Here is a 24,643-nt window from a genome sequence, read left to right as displayed (position 1 = left end):
TTGATGGGCAGAGCACACCGGGCCAGGCGCTGCCGCTTTGGCGGGAATCCCCACATTGCCAGAGCCGGGACAACCCAGCAGGAACGGGGAGCTGAGCCGTGTGGGGCCCCGGGCCCGGGGCGGGTGGTGCCCAGTCTGACCAGTGCTCTCCTCTCAGCTGGCAGACCTCAGTGCCACCAGCACTCCTGGCCATTGTTTTATATCCCATTATATTAGCTGCTAGTTTTCTTCCACAGTAAACTCCTCCCCGGTAAAACATCCTCCTTGCTAAGATGTGGGGAGTTAGGTAGAGGAGGACACGTGGGCAACATCGTGAGCTGGGCCCGGAGCCTCGCAGCTGCTGGGGCTCCAGGGACCCCGGACCTCTCCGCCCACCTCAGCCTCTTTTCACCCCTTCTGGGTTTTTCGGCCATATCTCCCTGTCTTCTCAGCCCCACCAGCACTGTCCTGCCAGGGATCTGCAGTCAGACCTCCACTGACGCCAGGCAGCTGCAGAGGAGATGCCCGGTTCTCCCTGCTGGGTTGTTTATCTGCTCACGAAATGAAGGGGGAGCGCAGGCATTCGGCTGCTCCCCTGCCAAGGCTCTTGGCCGTGGCTTCCCCAGCCCATTGCACAAAGCTCGGGGGCTGCCTGCCCCTGCCCTCCTTCCCAGCAGTGCACGGAGCTGGTGGCCTACTGCAAGGTCTTTGCTTCAGACATCCATACTATGCTGTGAGACACAGCTCATCGGCTGAGATTCCTGGGCTGGGTTTCTGCCTTCAGTAGTGAAACAAGCACACAACGACCCCTCCCAAGGGGGCAGCTGTTGTGCTTGCCTGTGGCAGAGACACAAGCCCAGTCAAGGCAGAGGCACTCCCAGTTGCGTCAGTGGAACAAGGGATGGAGAACTTGCACGCTGACTGGCTTGGCAGCTTCAGAGCTCTTGCCTCCCTCCCACTCTTCGTTTCTCTCGCGAGCAAGAGAAGTCAGCTCCTGCAACGTCTCTCATGCAGGCAGCAGCTACTGCGGTCACTCCAGAATAACCATTCTTGCAGGAATTTGCCTGAAGGAGCGGGTGCTGGTGAGACTCCAGAGGTACCTGATCCCAAAGGAGAAGGTGAATCTCGGGGGGACGCGCCTCTGCTTATCTTCTCGCGCCCTCACCTTGCGCAGGAGAGCAACTGCGCGGCGGGGTGGGGTGCCAGCAGCGGGGTGTTGGGTGCCCAGGCGCGTGGGTGGCCCAGGGAGAAAGCGTGGTGTGCCGCCGGGAGGAGGTGGTGGTCACGTGGAGCGCCAGCTCTGCGGGTGGGTGGTTGTAATGACTCGGCAGGAGCAGAAACTGTACGAAGTCAGGCAGGGAGAAGATGTTGGTTAGATCAGTGGAAATGACTAATCAGCATAAACCACCAGAATTTTCTAAACTCTTCTCACCTTTCTCATGTCTCATTACCTCCTCACTCCAGGCAGAAGGTGCTCGGTGGGATGGCGCGCCCACCCTGTGGGATGCTTTGGGCAAGGAGTGTTGTCACTGGCACTGTGATGGGGCGTTGGTGGCCCCAGGTGGGGCTGGACTGGCCTGGAGACATTTGTCCTTCCTCCTAGAGCTGCAAGGTGCCGCAGACGCCTCCATCCCTCCCCGGCGCCCCTGCCCAGGTGCCCACAGACCGTGCACACCTCTACGTGCTGCTCAGCCATGGCTTTCCAGGCCGGGCCGGGGCAGAGGCAGGGACTGAGCGCCTGTCCCACTCATAGGCTTGGAGACACCTGCTCCCAGGAAGGGCCTGGTGTGCGCGTCCTTGGTGGGCAGGGATGGGAGACCTTGCAGACCACAGCCCTTACGAAATAACCTGTTTGCTAACTGAGTAATTGTGCTCTCCAGCAAACTGTTTTTTCCTTCACCAGCAGAGCTACCAGCAAGAAAAGCAGCCCCCAGCATCCCTGCGCTAATGGGAGGGAGAAAAGAATAAATGTCAGTACTGCTTGGTTTGTTGAGCAAGAGATGGCAGAGGGCTCCCAGCAGAGCACTGCCCTGCACTGGTCCTGAGAGAGCAGGCACCGCTCTCTGGGCAGAAAGGCAGATACCTCGGCATTCAGTGCCCTCAAACCAGCGTCTGCCTTTCTCCTCGAGCCGTCCTCACCATCAGCTGGCTCAGCTGATAACAGGGACGTGGGACGGATGAGTGAAATGCCCAGAGTCACCAGCCCTGGGAGAGAAGTGGAGATCTTGGGGTAGGAAAAGCAATGCAAGGCAGCAGGGACTCAGTGGGGAGAGGGAAGGACCACGGAGGCTGGCGGACATGAAGCTTCAAGCACAAAAATGTGGATACAGGAGACCTGAGCTGCTGTAGCCTCAGAGAGGCTGAGAGGGGCTGAAGCCGCCTCCATGAAGGAGGTCTGCCTAAGGCCCATAAATAACCCTCTTAGAAATAAAGAGCTGACTCCTAATTTATTCTGCTTGGATCAAATTCTATCTGCTTATTTTTAGGCTGTGCTCTGCCCCGTGGTGCAGGCAGTGCCCCCCCAGCCATGAGGCTGGAGCCTGCAACTCCTTCCAGACCGCTGGAGCCAACGTCATTTCTACCTGCTTAGGAGCAGGCCCTCGGCACAGCCCTGGCCAAGTACGTGGATGGGATTATCCCGAGCAGGTACGCACAGCCCTCCTTCCCTCCCACGGAAAATTTAAGCACAGGTTATGTTAGCTGGGAAGGGAAGAAGGAAGAGAAAGGAATGACACCTATGTGTTTTTTTGGGAGTTGCTCATGCTGATGGCCAGCTCAGCAGAATGAAGACCTTTCATTTCACGGGCTTTTTCTTCCTTTCCCTAGCACCTTAGCTTGAATTCCCTGCTTTGCGTAGCACGCACAAGCACTGGTGTTGGAAGCAAAGTCCACTTCCTAGACCTGCAGTGTGGGAGGAACTCTTGCGATTAGCACATTCTTGAGCTGCTGTTTTTTTCCCCATGTTTTCATTTCCACCATGAATGGCTGATAGCGGCGTGTGGTCACGCAGTCCTTTCAAGACGGGAAAGAAATCCAAAGAACAGTAATAATGGAAAAGATTAAATAGCGGAAATGTAACTTCCCTGTGCAAACGTGCTGCCCGGAGAGGAACCCCACCTGCTGTTATTAGGCATAGCCTGAACTGTCGTGCTTTGCATGGCTGGAAGTTGTGTTTATTTTCTGAGCAAACCCTGTCTAACTCAGAGCTTATCTGGTGTGTTCCCAGAGAGCCCCCTGATGGCTTTAGCTTTCATCCGAGTAGTCTGAGCTTTAACGTTTTGAGTAGCTGGGAAAATGCTTGTCGACAGCAAAAGGCTTTCCGGGAGCCAGCAGAAGTTTGGGGTGAGACATAGGGGGGCAATAACCACCTTCTTGGCTGAGATGGTACCTTCTCCCCAGCTGGCTGCATACACGCGGGGCAGGCTCAGGCAGCCGGCAGCCTCCCACCCTGCAGACCTGCCTCCCTCTTGCCGACGCTTTTACCGCAATGCCTATCTCGAGCCGGAGCCCAGCACCATCAAGCAGGTGTTCCTCCAGCCTCTGGACTGGGCCTGTGGTCATCACACAAGGAGTGTCACGAGGGGACCTTGTCCCACGAGCAGCTTGGGGTTGTTTTTCTTCTTAAATACTGCCAGAAAAGAACTGGCAGAGCGCTCCTGCTGTGGCAGCAGGTATGAAGAGGGCCGGGCGGTGCCATGGAGGTGGCTCACCCTTGCTCGGCGAGGAGCATCCTGTCAAAACAGTTTTGCAATGAGGTTACACAAACCTGTCTCTGTTGCAGGAGAAGGCAGTCCTGCCTCCCTGCCGCCCTGCGCAGCGGCTGCAGGGTCCCAGGCACGGCCGCACACCCTGCCACCGCTTGCCAGGTTTCGTGTTGGCAGGGTGGGAGCGCTGGCTGCCCACAAGGGTGCTGATGCCGAGAGTGGCAGGGGACAGCCCACCCCACTGGGACCCTTTAGCTCGGCTTAACCTGAACACACCACCTCACCCTGGGCCACAAACAATCGTGCTCGACCAGCCGGCACCTATTTGCTTTACCTGCATAAGGAGAGCCAGGCCAGGGGCGGCCAGCCTGCTCCCATGCTTCCCTGGGGAGCCCTGGCGTGGTGACAGCCCTGTGACACTGCTCCCGTCCCCGAGCCACCTGGGCGAGCCGAGCGGAGCCGCAGCAGCCCCGGCCCCAGGGCTGGACGGGAGGAGTGTGGGGCCAGCGGCACAGCAGGAAGGAAACGGCTTGCGCCGGGGAGAAGGAGGCGTCAGCCGCTCCCCGCAGGGCTCGACGGCGAGGCCATCCTGCAAGGAACTTGCCGGAGCCGGGTTACCCAGCATCTGAAAAACCAGACTGGAATGGGAAATATGACCGAGGCAACGCCCATGGCATGAGCCAGCCAGGGCGGAGCGGGTGGCCGGGGATGCCGCCCTGCTGTGCCGGCCCCAGCGGGGCGAGGACGCCGTCCGAGGGGGAGCACTGCCCTGCCGGGACTCCCTCGGCAGCCACAGGAGCGTGGTTACTGCCCTGGCATGATCAGCCACAAGAAGCTGATGGGAGCAAAGCAGCGGTGACGTGCCTCGAGGGGCGATGGCTTTGTTGGACGCAGCAGTAAGAGCACCTGCCCAAGGATGGAGCTGGGGAACTCCTGACATGGCTGCAATGCCAGCCCAAAGGCTGCCCGGCCAGGCATTTCGCTGCTTCAGAAAGGGCCTGGACAAGGACTGAATCCCTGCTGCCACCTGCAAGGGAGAAAGGACAACATCTGTGTCCCCAAGGCCACAGCCAGGTAAAGCCCTCGCTGCCCAGCCATGTGCGGTCTCTCCCATGGCCACATGTCTCTCCCTAATCCCATACGGCCTGGGAACCATTCTCATGGGGTGGCTTTACCCTGGCCTCCCACCCAGCCAGGGGACATTGCTGTGCGTTGGCTTCTCCCCCAAAGGGCTGCCTGGGCGTTAATGCTTCTGCCTCTTCCCATCCCTGCCTCCTCCTGCCACGTTGCTGCCCAGCTTATCCATCCGCAACCGCTCCCGAGTGCTGCAGCATCCCTCCAGCGCACGGACGAGGGAGAGCCGTTTGATGCTCTTGGCTCGCGGCCCCCAGCACAGCCCCGCGAGCTGCACCCAGGCTCTCCGCAGGCAGGATGGGACGTGGGGAGGGAGGGCAGCGGGGCAGGCTGGCCCCCACGCTGCCCTGCCCAGCCCACAGCAGCCCCCGCACCTCAGCCAGGGGGGCCGGCTCGCACCCCCTGAAATGGACCCAGAGGGAAGGGCTGTGCCAGAGAGCTCGTCCTGGCCTGTGGGGGGGGGTTGGCTGTAGACACAGACACTGCCTGTGGCCTGCGTGAGTCACTGAGAGGCTCAGAATCCTCTTTACTGTGATTCTTTTTGGGCACTGCGGGTCAGCCTGGAAAAACCCAGGTACCGCCATCCCCTCCCTGCAGCCAGGTGGAGGACGCGCTCCCAGCTGCGGGAGCTGGCTGCGGATCAGCCTCTCTCTTCTCAATAGCTTGTTTATAAGTATGCAAACACCTCACGAGTGAAAAAACAACTTCATGCCAAATAGCCACTAGCTCCTAATGCCCCAATCTGGGCAACCACTTGCTCGGTTATATATTTTTGTTCCTGTTTGCTCCGAACCCTCTTCCATGGCTGAACAGCTGGGAAGCGATGGCAGAGGGGCATGGGCCGGGGTCGTGCCTGCCAGCAGGGTAACGGGGGGGGGAAGCCTGTGCATTCATGGATGGGCTGTGGGAGCACCAACCGGGCTCCCCTGGCTGGTGCTGAGGTGGCAACGCACTGGAGCGGTAGCAAGGCCGTAAAAAGACACAGAGGACTTGTCCCTGTTTGTTTATGGCAGGAGCGAGCCGGTGCGTCCCCTGCTCTCCAGCCGGAGCTGCTGCGCGGCACCGGGACACCGGGGCTGCGCAGCACCGGGGTCTGAGGATGGACAAGGGGAAAAGGGGGGGCTGCGGCCGTCGCGCCGGGGGCTAACACCGACCCGGGTAGGGCGCGCGGGGACCGGCTGCTTTTGCAGATCGCAGCCCCCCGCCGCTGCAGCCGCCCCCCCTGCTCGCTGTCCCCAGCTCCGCTCCCTGCCGCCGGTGGCTGCGGGCGGGGGCGGTGGAACCCCGCTGCCTGCCCCGCTGCCAGCCCCGCTGCCTGCCCGCCCCCCGCCTGCTGCCCGCCCCCCCGCCGCCGGCAGCGCTCGCTGCTGGCCTGACCGGCGCTGCCGGCCCCAGCGCTGCGGCGGGGCCGAGCTCGGCGGCGGCGGGAGCGTGGGCGCCGTGGGCTCGGCCCGCCCTGCCCGTGCCAGCCCGGCTGCGGCGCGGCGGGTTGATCATTAACTCCCCGCAGGCAGCCGGAGAGCGGCCGCGGCCGGGCCCCGCTCCAGCCCCGGCTCCCGGCGCCAGCCCCTGCCGCCTCCGCAGGTAAGAGCCGGGGCCGGGGCTGCCGGTTTCGGGGCGCGGAGCGGCGCGGGGAGCGGGGGTGGCGGGGCCGTGCCCGGGCCCGACCCCCGGGGCGCAGGGGGCAGCTGGGGGCCTGCAGCCGGCACCCCCCGCCGTGCGGGTCCCCGCGGGCCGGCTGGGGACGCTGCCCGGTCCCTGCTCTGCGGACAGGGATGCTCGGGGCCGCCGAGGCGGCAGCGCCATGCCGAAGGCAGGCAGCTTCCCGGGAGGAGAGCTGGGGAACGAAACCCGCTCCGGCTCTCTCCGCCTGGTCCAACGCTGCCCAGAAACGCTGCTTTTTAGTTTTGCACAATTCCCTCGTTCCTCTGATGTTTCGGGCCAGGGGGATGAGGGGGGGAAAGAGGTTTCCCCAGCCTGGGGACAGCCCTGCAAAGCAGCTGCGTGCTCTGGGGGATGCTGGCGCAGGGACAGCAGGGACCAGTGCAACCCCGGTGCCCGCATGCCCCTGAGCTGCAGAGCATCTCTCCAGAGCTCAGGGGCTGTCTCAGATCACGGCTTTCCACCTGCCTCCACTGCAGCCCTTCCTCTGAGCAAGGGCTTTGCTGTCACCCCCAGGCAGGAGAGGCTGGGCTTGTCCAACAGTCCTTGATGGGCATCCTCCTGCCTGGACACCTCAGAAGCACCCAAGGGGGCTCAGGAAAGTGCCTCCCACTCCCCGTGTCCCGTAGCAGCCAGCACCACAGGCAGGGTCAGCAGCCAAACGCGCAGAGGGCAGGGATGACAGTTGGCAGGACAGCATGTCCCTGTAAGGCAGGCGGAGGTCCCATACCTTCTCACCGGCATTTGCTTGCTGTGCCAAGCCCCGCTCTCCTCCAGCGCAGCTGTGGGCATGTGCCAGGAGGGGACGTTCACTCTGCCCAGTGCTCGCAACTGCATCACCCACTTATTAGCTGGACCTTTCCCCAGTGGAGGCTCGGGCTGTCCTGCCAGCCCCTCTCCCTGCTCCCACCGCAGGTGCCAGCGCTGCAGGCGCCTGGCCTGGCGCGGTCTGGCTGATGGTCGTGCGCAGAGGTTGGCACCGGCCGGGCAGGCGGCGGAGGGCAGATGCAGAGCCACCCTCCCTGTGCTGCTGCTTGTGCTGCCTTGCTTTTATCCTGCCAAGCCACCTCCTCCGCAGCCTCCGCAGACAGGCTGCCTGGCAGCATCCCCCCCCCGGCTGGGGCCTGGATCCGGCCGAGCCGTGCACTGGGCTGGCGTGGGCTGTGCCGTGTCTCTCTCTCAAGGCCTCCTGCCTGGGACCAAGCGCTATCTGTGATGCTTCGGGAGCTGGTCCATCCTCCTTGGCATCAGATAGAGCAGAGGATGTTCCCTGAGAAGGAAACGGCATGAATCAGCTCCAATTTTTCACGCTCTCCACAGGCAGAGAGGAGAGGGGAGCAGGCTGTGCTGGGCAGGGCACGGGCATTGCATACCAGGGGCTGCGAGTGCCTCCGACAGAGGCGCCTGCAGCTTCGCCCACTTTGCTCCCCATCTCTGTCACTTAAACCAGCTCTGACTGCCACAGAAACGTCTCTTGTTCAAGCACTGCAAAAACACTCTTTGTACTTTGAATAGGACTCTTGAACTCGAGACGCGCGCCAGGCGCCAACAGCCAAGGCAGGGAGGGAACAGCTAGCCCTGGCAGCGCGGAGCGGAGGTGGCAAACCCTGCTCTGCCCTTGGCGACCAGCCCCCGTGCAGTCCCAGTGCTAGGCGAGTGCTGCCGGGTCCCTGCCTGCAGCTGGGGCTCCCCTTGCCTGCACCCGGGGCTCCCCTTGCCTGCACCCTGGCCCTGCACGTGGTCGCTGGCGTTTGGGCACGTGTGCGCGGCAAGCTCCTGCCTGCCACACGTGGGTGTCTGCCCTCCGCTGCCAGCCCGCTCCGGGCTTGCAGCGCTTTATGGTTTCATGGTTTTGGAGTGTCACCCACGCCTTGCTTGTAAGTGCAGATGGCTTGAGTGTCCCCGGGGATGTGCTGCGGGGTGCCCCCAGCACAGGGGAGGGAGCATGGGCACTGAGCTGGGTTGGGCACCGCAGCACCGGTCCCGGGGCTACCCTTGCCACAGCCTGTCCCTAACCCTCTGCCACCCCCTGCAGAGCCTCACGCCGAGATGGCAAGCGCCCACGGGGCAGAGCCCGATGCTGAGGATGCAGCCGAGACCGAAGAGGCCATCTACGAGGAGGTAATGCCCTGCAACAGGATGGAGCTGAGCCAGCGGCTGGCCGTGGAGGAGCTCATCACCACTGAGGCCAGCTACGTCCACAACATCCAGCTCTGCGTGTCGGACATCCGGGCACACCTCCAGAAGAAGCAGGTGAGAGGGGGTACATCCCCCCACCCAGCGGCCGGGTAGGGTGAATCTGTCGAGAGCTGCGAGATGCCCCCGTCACTGCAGGGAGGTCACCACGTACTCACCTTCCCGGGCTCCCCCCGATCAGCCAAGGTCTTGGGTTGGACGGACATTGTGTCTGAGCCAATACAGCCATCCTGTGGCTTTAAACCTGCGTCTGTAACATGAAAAGGCCTCATTGCCCCGCTGAGACAGCCAGGTCCCAGCATCCCCAATGCCTCCTGAAACAGAGCATTGCTCCAGCTCCTCGAGCATCGCATGGGGCATCTGGAAGGACACAAGTGCTCAGGAGGGCATGAGTGCCTCCAGAGCACACGGTCCACCTCTGTCTGATGTATTTAGCTTACCCTGGGGCATCTTTGTTCCCTTCAGCTGCCTGATCTTGACCTGGAAGGACTCTTCTCTAACACCGATGACATCCTTCACATCTCCAGACAGTTCCTGAAGGGTCTCGAGGCCACGGCTACCCAGGAGCACGAGCAGCTGCTCTGCATCAGTAAGTGGTACAGCACCAAGAGCTGACCCATGCCCACCCATGCCTTTGCTGGTGCTGGCAGTGCCACTGCGCAGCGCTGCGCCCGGGTGCAGCCCGCAGCCCACCCGCCCTGTCAGGTCCCTCCTCACCGCCCTCGGCGCCGGGAAGCGCTGCTGCCTGCACACTGCCGTCCGCAGGCAGCCACCCACGCTCATCCTGCAGGGGCAACACAGATCTGTCCAGCCTGCAGAAACTGAGGGGGCGGCAGCATCAGGCCCAACTTAGCGGAGGTGCGCGGGGTGCAGAGCACTGCCTCGGCACATTTGGCTGGCACGACTCTGACGGCTTCACCGTTCCAGCAGGCTGGGGAGAAACCTCCGCCTTTCTCTGAGGCCATAGGAAAGAACCATCCTTTCCAGCCTCGCTCTCCTTCCCCAGGTGCCCTGTTCCAGGAGTTCAAGGAGGAAATGGAGACTGTCTACAAGATCTACTGTGCCAGCTACGAGCATGCCCTCCTGCTGGTGGAGAGCTACCGCAAGGACCCCAGGCTGCAGGAGGAGATCTTGGAGACCCTGAGTGCGACAGTGTAGGTACCTGCTGCTGAGGCCACCACTTCCCTCTCCCTGTTTTACTTACTGACCTTACCCTTCTCTCTCTGGACAAGCTGCCTGCACCTGTACGTGCCACCAGGTGGAGTGCAGTATCATGGCCATCACCTTTGTGGCATTCCCTGGTGTAGTCCCTGGTAGCCTGCCCTGCATCCTTGGGGCCACTTGCCAAAGGGGCACTACAGCTTGGTGGTCTTTTATGGTGGACCCCAAAAGAAGGGATGGGGTGGCACCCACAGCTCCTGCCTGCTCCACAGCCCAAGAGGCTGTGCCCACAGAGGGCACACGTTCCCCAGCTTGATAAGAGAGACAGGCTGCCAGCGGGGGACCTGCTGAACCCCTCCTGAACTACCGGGGGGTCACAAACACCATTGGAGCCAGGAGAAGCAGGAGTGGCAGCAGAGGAGCTGCCGGGATTTGCTGCTGTTTCAGGGCACAGGCGATGTGACTCCCAAATGAGCGATGCCTTGGGTGTGGGTAGAAGGGGAGTCCTGCCTGCAGTCTGCCTGCACTTTGCGCACACCCTCCCTCCCCATTGCCCCCGGAGCAAGCGCCGATCCCGTGCCTCCTAGCTAGACAAGCGCAGCACTGTTCAGGGAGGCAGGGTGCCTGCCCGGGGCTGGCACTGCCTTCGGGGCTGGCGGGGACAGCGTCCCCCTGCCAGGGCTCCCGGGGGGTGGCCCCAGCTGGCGGGGAGCAGGGCTTCACAGCCAGAGCCCCCCCACGGCTGCTGGGCACAGTTTGCCTGCGGCTCCAAGGCAGCAAAGCTCCCTTGCAGCTGGAGAGGCGCTGCTTTCTCCCCAAAATACTCGCAGAGAAGCAGGGAGGAGCAGCAGGGCAGGAGAGCAGCCCTGCACGCTGACCTTGAGCAATTCCCCTCTCCACAGGCCTCACACGGGCGCATCAGACCTCAGCTTCTTCCTGGTGATGCCAGTGCAGAGGGTCACCAAATACCCGCTGCTGCTGGGGAAGATCCTGGAGAACACCCCCGCCAGCGCCAGTGCCTACCCAGCCCTGCAGGCAGCCGTCCGCGCCATGGCCCAGGTCAACGCCAACATCAACGAGTACAAACGGCGCAGAGAAGTAGGTGAGTGGGCAGGGGGCACAGCATCTGGGAAGCCCCGCAGCCATCCCAGCCCCAGCCATCTCCCCTTGGTGTTGCACTAATTCCCACTTAAATCAGTTCAACGCTCTCCTGCCCTCCATCCTGCCTGGTGGAGCTGCAGACTCAGACCAGGCATTTGCTCTGGTCCTGCAAATGCCACTCGGGGTGAGAACTGAAGGCTGCAGGAGCAGGGTGGCATGGGGGTGCTGAGCACAAAACCAGTCTGCCTGCATTCCTGGAGCTGGGGAATGGGGAGGAACAGTCCTGCCCTTGGGATATGAGAAATCAGGCTCCCCACAAACGAGACCTTGCTCTTTTTGGTTTTCGTACTACTTTCCCCTCGGGCTGCCCTTCTTTGATGTGGGTTGTGCTTATCCTGTTGATCACAACTTGCTCACCGGGGGCGTTGCCCGCTCAGGCTGCTGAGGATGCTGCCCTGAAGTTTCCTCTTCTGATCTTTTTTCCTCCCGCCTTGTGTGCCCTGACCCGAGGCAGCAACCAAATACAACAAGGCCGAGCACCTGACGCTGCGGGACCGCTTCGCACGCCTCAACACGCACTCCATCGCCAAGAAGACCACGCGACTGAGCCGGCTCTTCATGCACGAGGCCGGCATCGTGGCCAAGGTGGGCAGCCCGCGCCTCGCCGCCTGCAGACCCGCTGTGTCTCCTTGGGTCGTTTCTGGGGCTTTCCACTGGCCCCCGAGACGCCTTACCAGCGGAGCCGAGGTGGTGTGGCCAGTGCTGACACCCAGTGGCCCATGCTGTCACAAGCCACTGTCCCGTGTTCGAGCAGCCTAAGGATGACTCCTGGTCCCCAATCCCAAGGACCAGCGGGGTAGGAGCGATGCAGGTACACACCTCGCTCCCTGCCTCCGAGCACTGCAGGGGAGTGCGTTGACTCCCAAAGGACCCACAGGATCCTCAGGCACCCCAGCGAGAGTAAAGACACCCTGGTGTTCCCCAGCACTGCAACTACACCAAAAGCCACGTTTCCACACGCATCCCAAGCACCCTAGATCTTTGCCCTTTTCCAATTTCTGGAGCTTCGCAGGGTCTCCCCTGCCTGTCCCCAGCACTGTGAGGTGCAGGCAGGTGCCTGCCTGCTTTTTACATTAGCACCCAGTGAGGGGCATCAGCCCTGCCCAAGGCATTGCCTGGCCTGCCCGTGCTGGGAATAAACTGCCCCTTGCCTTGCAGATGGAGGACAAGGAGTACGACAGCCTGGAGGAGAAGTTCCAGTGCGTGGCGTCCAGTGTGGCTGTGCTGAAGGAGAATGTGGCGTCCTACCTGGGCCATTTAGAGGTAAAACCCTGATAACTTGCAGGGGGTTGGCCCCATCCAGGCCTCAGGACCCGTTCCTTGGGGTTGCAGAATACTTTCAAGCCCTATGGAAACCAGTGTCAGTTGGGGATGTTCAGTGACTTGCATCTCTCAGCAAAAGATGTTGTGCCAGGGGCTTGCACAACATGCAAGGATCACTCAGGTCCAGCAGAGCTTAAAACAAAGTCGAGGCTTCGTTGACACAGTCTAAGCTGGGTGTCATTTGAGAATAATCAGTCCTTAAACTGATCATTATTTCAAGGCATTAAATAGCTGAGAAGGCTAGGTGTTGTTCAGCCCAGGAATTCTTGCCTAACAGGTATAAGGCAGAAGTGTTCCCAAATCAGGGAAACAACAAAACTTGCCTTCTGAGATGACCTGGCTGAGTAGCTGCTGTGATTTTCTCATGGAAATCCCTTGGGGCATCTGAGGGAAATGAAAATATGAGCAATGGCAAAGCTTGAAACCCCCAGGCACTGTATTATAAGGAAAGTCTCAGGAAATGGCAGAGGGTTCAGAAAGCAGCAATTCAAGGGCTGGAAAGACCTTGTCATGAAAACATTGACAAGGGCTCCCCATATAGGATTAGAAAGGAGGAAAAGGGGACAGAAAGATTCCCTGTAGCCCAAAGAGTGGGTAAAATAGGATTAGAATAGAAAACATGAGGATGGCAATCTGTACGACAGTGAGATGTGGCATCAGCTAGGGGGACAGGGTATGACCGATCCTCAGGACATCGAGTGCTCCTGGGGACCTGCCTGGCACTGCCCCTCGGTGAGCGTTATCTCCGCGAGCCAGCGTCTTGGCTTCAGCCAGGACATCAAGTGTCTGCAAATAGGCTGGGCAGCCTAGATAAGCTGGGGTTAGGAGTCATGCTGGGGCTTGGATGCAGCTTCAGAGGAGCTGCTGGTGGGGCTGCGTGCATGCCCTATCTCTCTCCCTCTGGAAGCTTCTCAAAGACATCCTGAGGAGCTGATGGAGACATGTTCTCGTAAGGCAGAGCCAGCCCGGCCTCTCTGTGCCAGCTGGCAGTCCCCTCTTGTGCGTCTGTCTGCACCAGTGCCCCCACCACAAGGGGAGGCAAATCTTGGTGCATACAAGATCATCACAGCCACCTCTACCCCTATAGGGTTGAGGAAAAGCGCACAGGTCTCGGAGCTGCCGCCTGCTCAAAGGGTCAATCCCTTTCCCCTTTTATATTTCCATCTCCAGCCCCTCCTGTGGCAAGGAGGACTACAAAGGAAGGGTCTCCTAAACATGACCATGGGAAAAAAAACCCAGGATTTAGGACAGAGATGGGCCTCTCTGCGTGCCCTGATGGCAGCTGTGGTTGATGAGAATCAAACAGAAACTGCTCCTGCTGCTCCAGGACTGACTGGAGGAGCAACGCTCCCAGGGCAGCACAGCCGAGGCCAGGAGGCCAGGCTTCCCTCGGCGCCAGCAGCAGGCTGGGGCTCTGGGAGCTCAGTGCTCCCCTTTCCCGGTCTGGAGGTTGCGGGTCAAAATCCACCTCCGGGCAGGAAGGCTGCTGCTGCCCACAGAGTTAACATGAGAGCAAAGTCTCTCAAAGCAGAGGAGGGTCTCCACCCAAACCATCCCTAGCTGCCTGCCTTTCCCACCAGTCCCACTCTCCATGCAGAGGCAGGAGGAAGATTTTGTACAAAAGTACAAGAAATTCCATGGAGCTACTGGAGCACCAAACCCAAGTGTCAAAGCACCATCAAGCTGGGGCAGGCTGCCTGGGGCCACAGGGCAGCCTAGGCCACCTTGCTGGGGTAGGAATGCTTTTGCAAGCCAGTGCATAACCCCTACTCAAGGGGAGAAGTTTGTTAACACCTAAGCGAGCTCCCTAGCTTGCAGACAAGAGTAGCCCAGAGCATCAGTTCCACCAGGCTGCTAGCACAGAGCACCCAGGCTGGGACATTGGCATGTCTTTGGGAACACAGGGATAGGTTACAGATGGGTTAGCTAGTGTTGGGCAGCTTCTGCACGTCAGGTCTCATGGCTTTCTCCCTTTCAGGCATTCCTGCTGCCCACCCCACACAAGCGTGAGCTGCAGATTGATGAGGGACCTGCCCAGCAGTACCGCCGCTTCGCAGAGTACCTCCATTGCACTGTTTTTCCAGAGTTTGTGAGTGCTCCTTCCCTCTGAATCTCCTTCAGAGTCACAGCCAAGCATCCTCTCACACCTTCTGCCAGCGCACAGCAGGGGCTGGCTCCAGGGCAGGGCAGCCAAGAGCTGAGGGGGACCCCAGTGCAGGCAGTGTCCTCACCAACAGCACAGCCCCCTGGGGCCTGAACGTGAAGGGGCAGATAACAGGGTCCATCAGCAGTCCCAGACACATGAAGTGAAGAACCAGCTCCAGGGTCCAGTCAGGAAACAAAAGGAGACAGGGCCAGAGACATGGCTACAACACAGCTCAGAAGTCCATCCAGGGCTGGAGACAAGCTGCAACATCCATCTGAGGGGTCCATCTAGTAACCAAGCTACCTACAGCAGAAGTCCAAGGTCCACTCAGGAGACAGAGGCAGAAACCAGCTCACCCACAGCAATGCCCAAATACCAGCTGAAGGCCCTTAAATGGGCTGTGGGCAGGGGTGTGGGTGGCGGCCCCAGGTGAGGCTGGTCTGGGCCATTAAAGACTATTTGTGCCTTCAGGGCCCTGACATGTTCCTGGCCGGCCATGTAGGCAGGGCTGCAGTGGAGCACAGGATGGTGGGAAACCAGGCATACTGTTTATGTGACTCACACAAGGTGTTTGCCACCAAACTTCAGTCCAACCTACCCACACCTTGGCATTCACACTCGCTTTTGGGAGCCCAAGAGCCCCCCATCTGTCTCCTTCCACCACCCCTGCTTGGTTCTCCAGGACTCCCGCTTGGGTGGTGGCTGCCACCATGCAGTCAGGGAGGTTTCCCAAGCAGTGAAGAGTGTGGCAGGGCAGCCTGAACCCCGCACCTGGATGCTGGCATCCCCGGGGAGTGCCAGCACGGGGAGGGAGGGCGGCTATGTGGGATAACCACACGGACCCTGGGCTGAGGGCCTCCGTCAAACCAGGACGCTATGGCCTGCATGGGACAGTCACTGTGGCACCCCCCTTGGCCCGTGGGACCTTGCGCCTGAGGGTCCTACCCGGTCACTTGCATGGAGCACAAGTTTTCAATCGTGGCATGCATGACTGCTCCCTGCCGAGGGTTTGCTTTGGTTGGCACCCTATGTGCCTTCAGGGGAGGATGCCTCAGATGCTCCCCACTCCACACCAGCCCTTCAGTGGGTCCCCGAGCCTTTTCTCCTGTGTAAGACAGTGCCCCGTGCAGACAGCTGGGCCTGTCGGGGGGGCTCGTGTGGAGGTGTGGGTTCTCTTGCCCCACAGAAGCGACGGCTGGACAGGCTGGTCCGCCAACCCCTCTGCAGCCTCTCAGACATGCTGGTGGGGCCACAACAGCTGGTCAAGAAGCGCCTGGACAAGCTGCTGGACTATGAGGAGATCCAGGAGCGGAAGAGCGAGATGGGCAGCGTGACATACGACGAGGAGGCAGCCATGAACACCTACCTTGCCATCAATGCCCTGCTCGTAGCCGAGCTCCCACGGTTCAACCAGGTGGCTCTGCAGCTCTTGGGGCAGATACTGTGCTCCCTCAGCGCCCTGCAACATGAGTTGGCTGCCCAGGTCCTGCACCAGGCAGAAAAGGAGCTAGAGCAGGTGAGAGTGACCCCTTGGCATGTGTGCCCAAACCAGCGCACATGCTGAGCCAGACCTGCCTTCTTCAGGCTTGGGACATCACTTGGATGTCAGGGCGCTGAAGGTTTGCTGTAGCCCGAGCCTGCCCTTGCAGGCACACAGCTCCCTCTGTAGCATTTGTAAGTGATCTCTCCTCCCCTTTGGCTGGGGAAAGCCACATTGTCTCTTCTTCGCTGCCAGGAACTGTCCTGCTCTCTCTTTGAGGACACCACTGGTAATTTATTGATGTGCTGCCTGAGGGATCAGTGTTAACACTGAGCTCCCAAGAGCTCTGTGCTGGGAAGGCAAGGAGAAGGACAGCTCCTGGCCTGAGGAATGAGCATCCCTCGAACCTCCATCCCTTGGGAGACATCTCCCAGGACTCCTCACTGCACAGCGCGCTCTGAGCCTGATGTTTGCAAACGTGGTGGGTCAGGCCAGTCCAGAGCCCGGGGGCAGAGCATGGCCCTGGCCTGATGCATGACCAAGACGAGAACAAGATGCAGCCACATCGTACGTACCTCGTCGTGAGGGCGGATTCCCCTTGCTCAGTCTGGGATGCTTGCGCTGCAGACATCTACCCCAGAGCTACATCCACCTGTCTCCCTTTTTAGTCGGGTGGGACGGACTGTGGGCTTGGGGCAGGACAGCAGGACCCAGGGACTCCTGCGGTGGGCTGGGTGCAGCCCAAGAGCTCTGCGTGTGACTTCCCTGCCCAGGGCAGGTGGCTCGAAGCCGGAGAGCAGCAGCTCTCCTTGCCAAAGGGAATCACATCCTAGATGCAAGGTGCATCTTTAGTGGCAAGGTCTGTTCTCATGCTTTCTCACCTTTTTTCTTCCTGCTCCTTCTCTTTTGACCCAACCGACAGCTCTTCCCCTCCCCAGGGCCCTCTCTGATCTCAGGGTCTGTCTTCACAGATGCCCCATGGCCGTGTGCCTCTGCCCAGTTTCTGGAAGATGGTGGAAGACACCTTGCAGCAGTCTGGTGCTCAGCTGCGTAGCTTCTGCCAGACGTTTGAGATGGTCACACCGAGCCCTGTAACACAGGTAGGAGCTGGGAGGGGGGTGACTCAGGCCAGCTGGATGAAGAGGGAGGACTGTGGCTTCCCAGTGCAGAACATCTCCTTGGGGGGCAGGTTGGCTCAGAAAATGGCACAGGGGGTTGCCACAACCACAGTATTTTCCCCAAGCCCCCGACAGCAACTGGCTGAGAATAACCAGGGGTGAAGCAGTCTCAGCAATTCTGGTTCTGGACACTCATCTCCGAACCATGAGGTAGAGCAGATAGTGTGAAGGAATTTCTCCTCTAATCTCTCACTGGGATGTGATCCTGCAGAAAGGAGAGCACATGTACATGGAGGGCCTCAGCCTCCTGCCTGTCTCACCAAGTGCTCCTGTGTCTCTTGCTCCCCACCAGCCTCTGAACCCTGCGGAGGAGCGGAAGGTCCTCTCCCTTGTGAGCAAGCACGGCCCAGACAAACTTTACCAAGTGACAAGCAACATCAGTGGCAGCAAAGACTTGGACCTGACCTTGCAAAAGGGACAGATTGTAGCTCTGCTGCAAAGTGTGGACACTAAGGGGAACACGAACAGATGGCTGGTGGATGCTGGAGGTACTGTCAGCACTACGGGGAGCCTCTCCCTGCCTCGGCACCAGGGTCAGAAACCAAACCCGAACCGCTTCCTCATCTTGGATGAAACAGCGGGCCATTGCTTCCCGGGTCCTCCCTTCCAGGGTTTGCTCAGCCCAAACCCGCCTCTGCTTTGCCAGCTGCACCCGTAGCCATTAGCTGTAAAGTTCAGGTTTCCCCATGAGGGAGCACTCGTGGCTCATCATGGCTGGGAAAGGAGAATCCCATGCACACAGAAACGTCTTGAAACCCCTTTTTGCGGGGTTTTGCTGCTGGATATCCCCTAGTGATGGACCAGTTTGAACAGGGATGCTGTGCCCTGCCAGGCAACAGCCAAGTTGTCATTCCTCTCTCCTCCAACCAGTCCTGCATGTGCCAGGCAGCGGGGCCCCATGACCTGTGTGTGTGCGTGTCCTCCAGGTCCCCGAGGGTTTGTGCCTGCTGGAAAACTCCAGCCCTATTGCCCGGTACAAAGCCAGCAGCCTGGGATGCAGATGCCAGCCCTGGAGAGCAGCACAGAGAGAAGACGACATTCGTGTGTGTCACCTGAAGCTCCCGGGCCCCAGGTGGCCACCTTCACCCCAGCTTTCCAGGTGAGAGTGGGGGACACCCCCCAGGGCCACTCCTAGCAACCCCACCAGCTCCATGCTAGTCCCTGTGTGTGCAGCATGTGGGTGGGAAGGTGGACCTGCTTTTCCAGCACACACGTGGTCATACGTGTGCAGCCATGGGCCTAGCAGGGGAGTGTCACAGCCCCTGGCCCAGTGCCCCAGGAGGCCATTGTCTCCCTTGCTGGGACCTGGGGTGGACAGAGCAGGAGAACCGTGCTTGGTGGAGTCCCCAGTGTCCCTCCATCAATGGCAGTACTGTGCTGCCCTCTTGGAAACAACCTCCATGTCCTCTCTAGGTCCTGCCCTCCCATGTATGTCCTTTCCCCCTCTGACTCGTGTCCAGCAAGGGCTTCCTCCCTCCTTCCCTTGCCTTTCGCAGGTGGTCGCTGGCTTCTCCTTCGCAGCCAGGAGTCCGCAGGAGGTGAACCTCCAGGCAGGGCAGCCCGTGGTGGTGCTGGAGCCGCACGACAAGAAGGGGAGCAAGGAGTGGAGCCTGGTGGATGTGAATGGCCAGAGGGGCTATGTGCCCTCCAGCTACCTGGTGACCGTCCCTGTGCAGAAGCCCATGGGCTGGAGCTTGCCCGTGTGAGCATGGCCAGCCTGGCACCCAAGGGCATAGGCTTCATCAGATGAGAGTTGTCCGCTTGGCACCCAAGCCAATCATTGCGGGAGATGCTGGAGGGGGGCAGTCGTGGTGGCCCCGGGCCGGGGAGGCGGTGGGAAGCAGCTGGCAGAATATGGTCCGGGGGATGTGGGTGCGAGGAACAGCAGTCGGGAGGCACGTTTTGATGCATAAGTGTGAGGGTGCTATGTCCCATACGCGTTTGCACAAAAGGAGCATGAGGGGGTGAGGGCAGGTGGCTGCAGTTTTCCAGGGATTTGCTGAAATCCATGTCAGTGACAAAGTGTCCCTAGAGGTGACGAGAAGCATTGTCCCCAATTAGATCAGGACCAAGCTGCAAAGGGTGCAATGCTGCAGAGGGGGTCTTCGGCCTGGCACGGAGCATCTGGGGCTCTTGGGAAGAGGCTCTCGGGGAAATCGCTGGTTTGAGTGCAGAGACTGAGGTGGAGCAGCCCCAGCAACGCGGCTCCCCGCTCCTCACCGGGGTGTGACACCTGCCTGGGTGCCCACCCCGATGTGCCATTGTGGTCCCTTGGGCAGCGCAGCCTCCGCACCCTGCTAAGGGCACGCCAACACCAGCCTGCGCCTGGCCGCAGCGTCAGCGATGGGAGGGTGCTGGGCCGAGTGCCGTGGCTGGGGTCCTCCCCAGCCCTCCTGGCCACCGAGCACTGCCGCTGGCCACGGAGCACCGCTCCTGGCCTCAGTTTCCCCCCGCAGCACAGCGGGGCTGCTGCTGCTGCCCGAGCCCTTTGAAAGGCACTTTGAGCTCTGCGATGAGAAGCGCTCTGTGCGCCCCCGATGCGCTGACACTTAATGCGTGGCGCTGCCCCTCTGCCCCTCCGCGCCGACGGGCCCTGCCCCACGCGTGGGGCCGCGGGCGATGCGGCCGGCAGATGGTGGAGCTGCCCGCCCGCCTCCCCGCCCGCCCCGGCAGCGGCCCCGGGAGCGGGGCTGCGGGCCGCGGGGTGTCCCTGGCCGCCGCCGAGGGTGCGTGTCCCTGGCCGGCGTGGGGCGGCCCGGGGCGGTGGGGCTGGCGGCGCCGCCGTGCGCCGCTTCCCTCCCAGCCGGCGCTGCGGACAGAGAGCAGAGCTCCGGGGCTCTCGGGAAACCGTGGCCCCCTTGCCGACCCACGCAGACCTCCAGTGGTTTGACACGCGTGTGCTCTCGAGAAGCACAGGCCCCGTGGAAGAGGTTCTTGGGAGAACCAACCTGTGTCGGTCGGTCCCTGACCTGAGGCTCGGCCTGGGGACAGAGATGGCACTCGCTCCTACCTCTGCGTCGCAGCTCTGTGCCTCAGTTTCCCCATGGCTGACTGATGCTGTGCTGTTATGTGATGCTGATGGGGCTCAGGGCAGGGAGCCGTGCCCACGGCAGCGCTGACATAGTGTCAGAGGCGAGTTCAGGAGCTCCCAGCTGCAGCCCTCGGGGACAGGCACCACACTCCCTCCACAGGAGAGCTCAGCCCGCGGTGCCATGCTGCCCACCCCTCGCCCACCGTGGGCAGCAGAGCACAGAAGCAACCGCCGGTGCAGCAGCCTGGCATTGTCCTGGCTGCCCTTGGCACCTGCTGCTTCCCGCAAAGGTGCAATGGTCTGGCTGGCGGGCGCTGGCACGCCAGCTCCTGCACCCTCCCCGGCGGGGAGGCAGCACGCTCAGCCACCCACGCGCTCCCCACGGGACGCGCTTTGGCGGCACGGTGGCTGGGTGCCGGTTCCTGCGGTGCTGCCCTGCGGACGTGGCTGTGGGCTGGGCAGGAGGGCAGAGGTGGCATGTCCTCACCCAAGCCTGTGCCGTGTGGGGAGGGATGAGGTGGGTGCCAGGCAGGTCGGGACAGGCCCCAGATGCTGCTCTGCTTTTGCTGTGCACCCCGCACGTGGGTCCAGGTGCCTGGTTTGGGGTAGAGCTGCCTGTGGGGCTCACCCTCCTTCATATCTGCAGGGTCCTGGGGCTTTATCTGCGGGGGGGCTGGGGGCTTGCTACCTCTGCCCAGGTGCTATTGAAAGCCCTGAGCTCACCCACACGAAGGCTGGGAGAGGACGGCAGCGCCGGAGCTGGGGACGTTGCCTGGGGATGCTCCCAGCCTGGGGAAAGGCTGATGGGCTCCTCGGGGTGGGAAAGTGGGCAGGCTGGGGGCCACTGGGCAGGGGCTGTGTTTCTGAGGCTCGCCTGCCCAGCCCCAGCTCTGCAGCAGCAGGGCTCGCACCTCCAGCTCACTGCTGATGGCTCCTCCGGATTTTTCCGTTCCTAATCAAATCACATCAGGTCGGATTTCCCTCCCGAGCCGCCTTCCTGCCAGCTCAGCGGGGCGCAGATGCAATCAGCCCCGCACCAGCGCAGGCGACGGCAGGAGTCAGCAGCTCGGGCAGGTCCTGCCACGCAGCCTGTGGGTGCTGAACCCTTCGGAGGGTGAAAGGTGACAGTGGGACAAGGAGTGCCAAGAAACTGCTGCTGCCTGTGCCCTGATCTGCCTGCTGGAAGGAGACCTGGGGTGGGCAGGACTTGATAGGCAGCTTATAAAACCAGTTGGGCTTTTTCTGTCCCACTCATCAGGACTCTGGATTTCATGTGCTCTGAAAAAACAGCTCCCCTTTCTCTTCCTCCTGCCACCACCAGTGCTGGCTGCGTTTCAGTGCTGGCCACATGGAGCCCTTTGCCCTGCCTGCAGCCGGCACGGGGGTGCAGCCTGTTGCGAGGTGTCCCAGACCCCCGCTGCTTCTCCTGGGCCACCACTCTGCCCATCAAATGTCCATCTACCAGCACTTGCCAGGGCTGACAGTTGTGAAGGGCAAGGTGGGACCAGCCCATGCACATCCCACCAGGAGATGCACGAGCCACACACCAGTGCTCTGCAGGAGGTGGCGGCACGCTGGGGACACGCTGCTTGTGTCAGGCACCAGCTGCCCGCCGCCTGCCAGAGACTGCGCTTGTGCTCCAAGCTGGGTGCAGCTGAGGCACCAAGAGGCTCCTTTGTACGGTGCTGAGCCAGCCAAGTACCAGCACCCTGCCCAGTGGTGGTGGCACCAGTGCCCTGCCTGCCCCGAGGTCCTGGCAGCGGCTGGAGCACGCTGTGGATGTTCCTGCTAGGAAGAAGGGAATTACGTTGTGTGGCTCCTTCGGTTTCTGGACCCGAAGGAGTGAGCTGGGCTCTGCAGTATCCACCAGTCCTGCTCCCAGCCTCAATGGCCGTGGGACCTTCCCCATGGGGTCTGTCCCCAGGACGTGCCCTAGTACTTGGCTGCAGGACACGGAGCACCGATATCGCTCACTTCTCCCATGATTTCACCCAAACTCATTGCACCCACTGCTGCCCCAAGCCTGGAAGTGCCCCCCTGAAGTCACCGGAGGGTACAGGGCTCTTCCAGCCTAAACATGAGGGGGGAATAAAGGGCACCAGTGTGCCTTTAAATAGCCCGGCAAGGACAGGCTCTCCCGGGAGGAATGCTCTGGCTGGCCCGGTGGAACATGCTCGTGGCCAGGGGCACCGGGGGACAACCAGGCAGAGATGGCTCCTCGCCAGGAGGTCAGGTCAAGGTTAGGCATTGCCCTGGCTGGGTGCCGCTGTGCCATGGCTCAGCACCGTGGGAGCAGGTCTGTGTGAGGGGGAGAGAAACGTGCCAGGCTGGGGTCTTGCCATGCCTGGGGCTGAGCTGCAAGGTGGCAGTGGAGCAGGGCAGGCGCTGCTGCCTGCAACCTGCCTGCTGACCTGCAAGGGGTTTGGCACCGGCACAGCCTGGCTGCCAGAGCAGCCTGCTGGGCAGCTCAGGTTGTCCAGGAGCGGCTGCTGCACTCCTGTCCGGGCTGATTCATATCCTGGACGTGCAGGCATTTGGACAGTGTCCACCCACGGGGTGTGACATGGAGCCGTGTCCCCGGGGTGCAGGGCGCCAGCCCGGCCACGTGCCGGAGCGCAGGCAGTGGCAGCTCAGACTCTGCTCTCCCCTGCCTTGCGGGGCATGCCTGTCCGTGGGGACACGGCAGTGGCCGTGGGCAGGGTGGGGAGCCACAGAGCACATCTGCAGATGGAGACACCTGGATTGCACGGAGGATGGCTACGTGCCCAGGTGTTGATGTGTCCGCTGGCTCTGCTGGGGCACCCAGGCGGCAGCGAGGCATGAGAGGAAGGCAGCTGCCAGGGAAGCCCCAAGCCCAGGCTCCCAAACCCCGACCTGTCCCCTCACCGTGGGGTGCCAGGAGGGGAGAAGGGGTGCAGCAGGGCTGCAGTGGGCAGGCAAGGAGGGGAGCTGGAGGGACGCAGCCCCCAGGCAGCAGGAGCAGGGTGGCTACCCCAGGCTGAAGGGCAGAGCCAGCCCAAGCAGAGCTGTGTTTGCAGGCATGGTGCTCGAGTTCACCACCACTGCCAGGCTGAGCTGGCTCCAAGCAGAACCAGCCTGCAGCTGCGCTGTCCTGAGGCACCCATACATGTGTGGGAGCCGGGTGGCCCATGTGAAGCAGCCCGCAGCCCCGGCACCCTGGCCCCCAGCAGCCTGCGCTGGCCCTGCTCACCGTGCCGCCGGCCCCGATCAGCATGGTGCTGCGTGGCCTGAGGGAGGGCTGAGCCCCACGGAGAGCGGCCCTGGGGCTGCGAGACAGGAGTGGAGGTGTGAGCAGCAGTGCTTGCTCCAGGCTTGTGCAGCCAGCACCTGAATTGTCTAATAAAGTGTGAAATTGCTTTCATGCTCTGGTACCTTTGCTGAGACGGACCATCATTATGACCCCCCCTTCCCAGCCGGCAGCCAGCTGCTGCCGATGTTCCTGCTGTCGCGGCGCTGCCAGATGAGCCCCTGGCTGGAGCTGTGCCTGGCGCGGCCCCGCAGGACCGCTGTGCTGGGGGCTGCCGGGTGGTACCTGCCGTCCCGGGCGTGAGCATCCCTCCCCTCTCCTCAGCTCCTCCATTGCACCCACCCCACATAAAAGCACAAGCTGCTGTGGGTGTATCACCCTGGGGGGGTGAATCCCTGTCACGGGGCTGGGCCAGGCTGGGGGCCACAGACCCTGTTTCTTCCCCCCACATCAGATGCCCTGGGGGTGCAGCGGTCAGCTCAGGACAGAGCCCTGCCCTGGGGCTGCGCCGCTGCCAAAGCTCTGCCTTTTTCCAGGAAGGGCTGGCGGGGATCGTGCCCATCAGATACAGCCCGCAAGGAGACAGGGCTCCCTCCGCTGCGCCAGGAGTGCCAGGAGCCGCCTCGGACCCTCGCCTGGGCGGCGGAGGGCTCCCGCCTCGGCAGGGACAGAGCGGCAGCCTGGCCCCCCCTCGCCAGAGGGTGACTAATTGCTCTTGAACTACCTGGGTGTGCACAGAAACCGTTCTCCATCCTTAATAACAATAATCAATCATCCTGCCCTGGCCAGGGGTTGTGGAAGGCTTTCCAGGGCTGGGGAGCTGGCGGGAGGACTGTGGTGCCAGCGGGGGGGCTGCCCTCGAGGGGACACGGAAGTCTCTGCTCCGGCGGTTGCTCTGCTCCCACGCTGCCCGCCGCGAGGGCAGTCCGTGCCCAGGTACACCCTGCAAGGGGAAGCGCCAGCTCCTTGATGCTGGCGCTGTGCCCGCGCGCCTGGGTTTGTGCAAATCGTGATTTTGAAGGGAAGACGGGGCCAGCTGGGAGCCCAAGCCATGCATGGGGCACAGGGTGCTCCCTGCCCCGGAGGGTCCCGTGGGTCCCCCTGCCGAAGGGCCAGACACGAGTGTTGGGGAGCTGCCGAATGGGGCCCAGGAAAAGGAGCCACCTCTGGGATTTCTGCAGGGATCAAGATACTTTGCCCCAGGGAAGCGGTGCCATGTT

The 24,643-nt window shown here is 61.6% G+C and overlaps 1 protein-coding gene across 4 annotated transcripts; it reads left to right on the top strand.

Annotated features, from left to right (window-relative positions):
* Positions 1–948: 948 nt before the first annotated feature.
* Positions 949–23,537, top strand: ARHGEF37 (Rho guanine nucleotide exchange factor 37). 4 transcript variants are annotated; one of them, XM_087754099.1, is made up of 14 exons: positions 961–1,097; positions 2,466–2,625; positions 8,515–8,732; positions 9,141–9,264; positions 9,682–9,829; positions 10,739–10,938; positions 11,452–11,582; positions 12,156–12,260; positions 14,299–14,409; positions 15,653–15,982; positions 16,918–17,046; positions 17,417–17,612; positions 18,051–18,223; positions 18,621–23,537. In XM_087754099.1, the coding sequence occupies exons 2-14, from the start codon at positions 2,607–2,609 to the stop codon at positions 18,828–18,830; spliced, it is 2,094 nt and encodes a 697-aa protein (XP_087610225.1). In that variant the 5' UTR covers positions 961–1,097; positions 2,466–2,606; the 3' UTR covers positions 18,831–23,537. The 4 variants fall into 4 exon arrangements, with proteins under 4 accessions (XP_087610224.1, XP_087610225.1, XP_087610227.1 ...); XM_087754098.1 differs by lacking the exon at positions 2,466–2,625 and having other exon boundaries at positions 949–1,097; XM_087754101.1 differs by lacking the exons at positions 961–1,097; positions 2,466–2,625 and adding an exon at positions 4,030–4,757.
* Positions 23,538–24,643: the final 1,106 nt, after the last annotated feature.

This window comes from Nipponia nippon, unplaced genomic scaffold, assembly GCF_047370975.1.
Source record: "Nipponia nippon isolate SJK-2023a ecotype South Korea unplaced genomic scaffold, ASM4737097v1 scaffold_17, whole genome shotgun sequence".
Taxonomy (NCBI): Eukaryota; Metazoa; Chordata; class Aves; order Pelecaniformes; family Threskiornithidae; genus Nipponia; species Nipponia nippon.
Note: the sequence above shows the minus strand (reverse complement) of the source record. Positions and strands in the feature narration are given on the sequence as shown.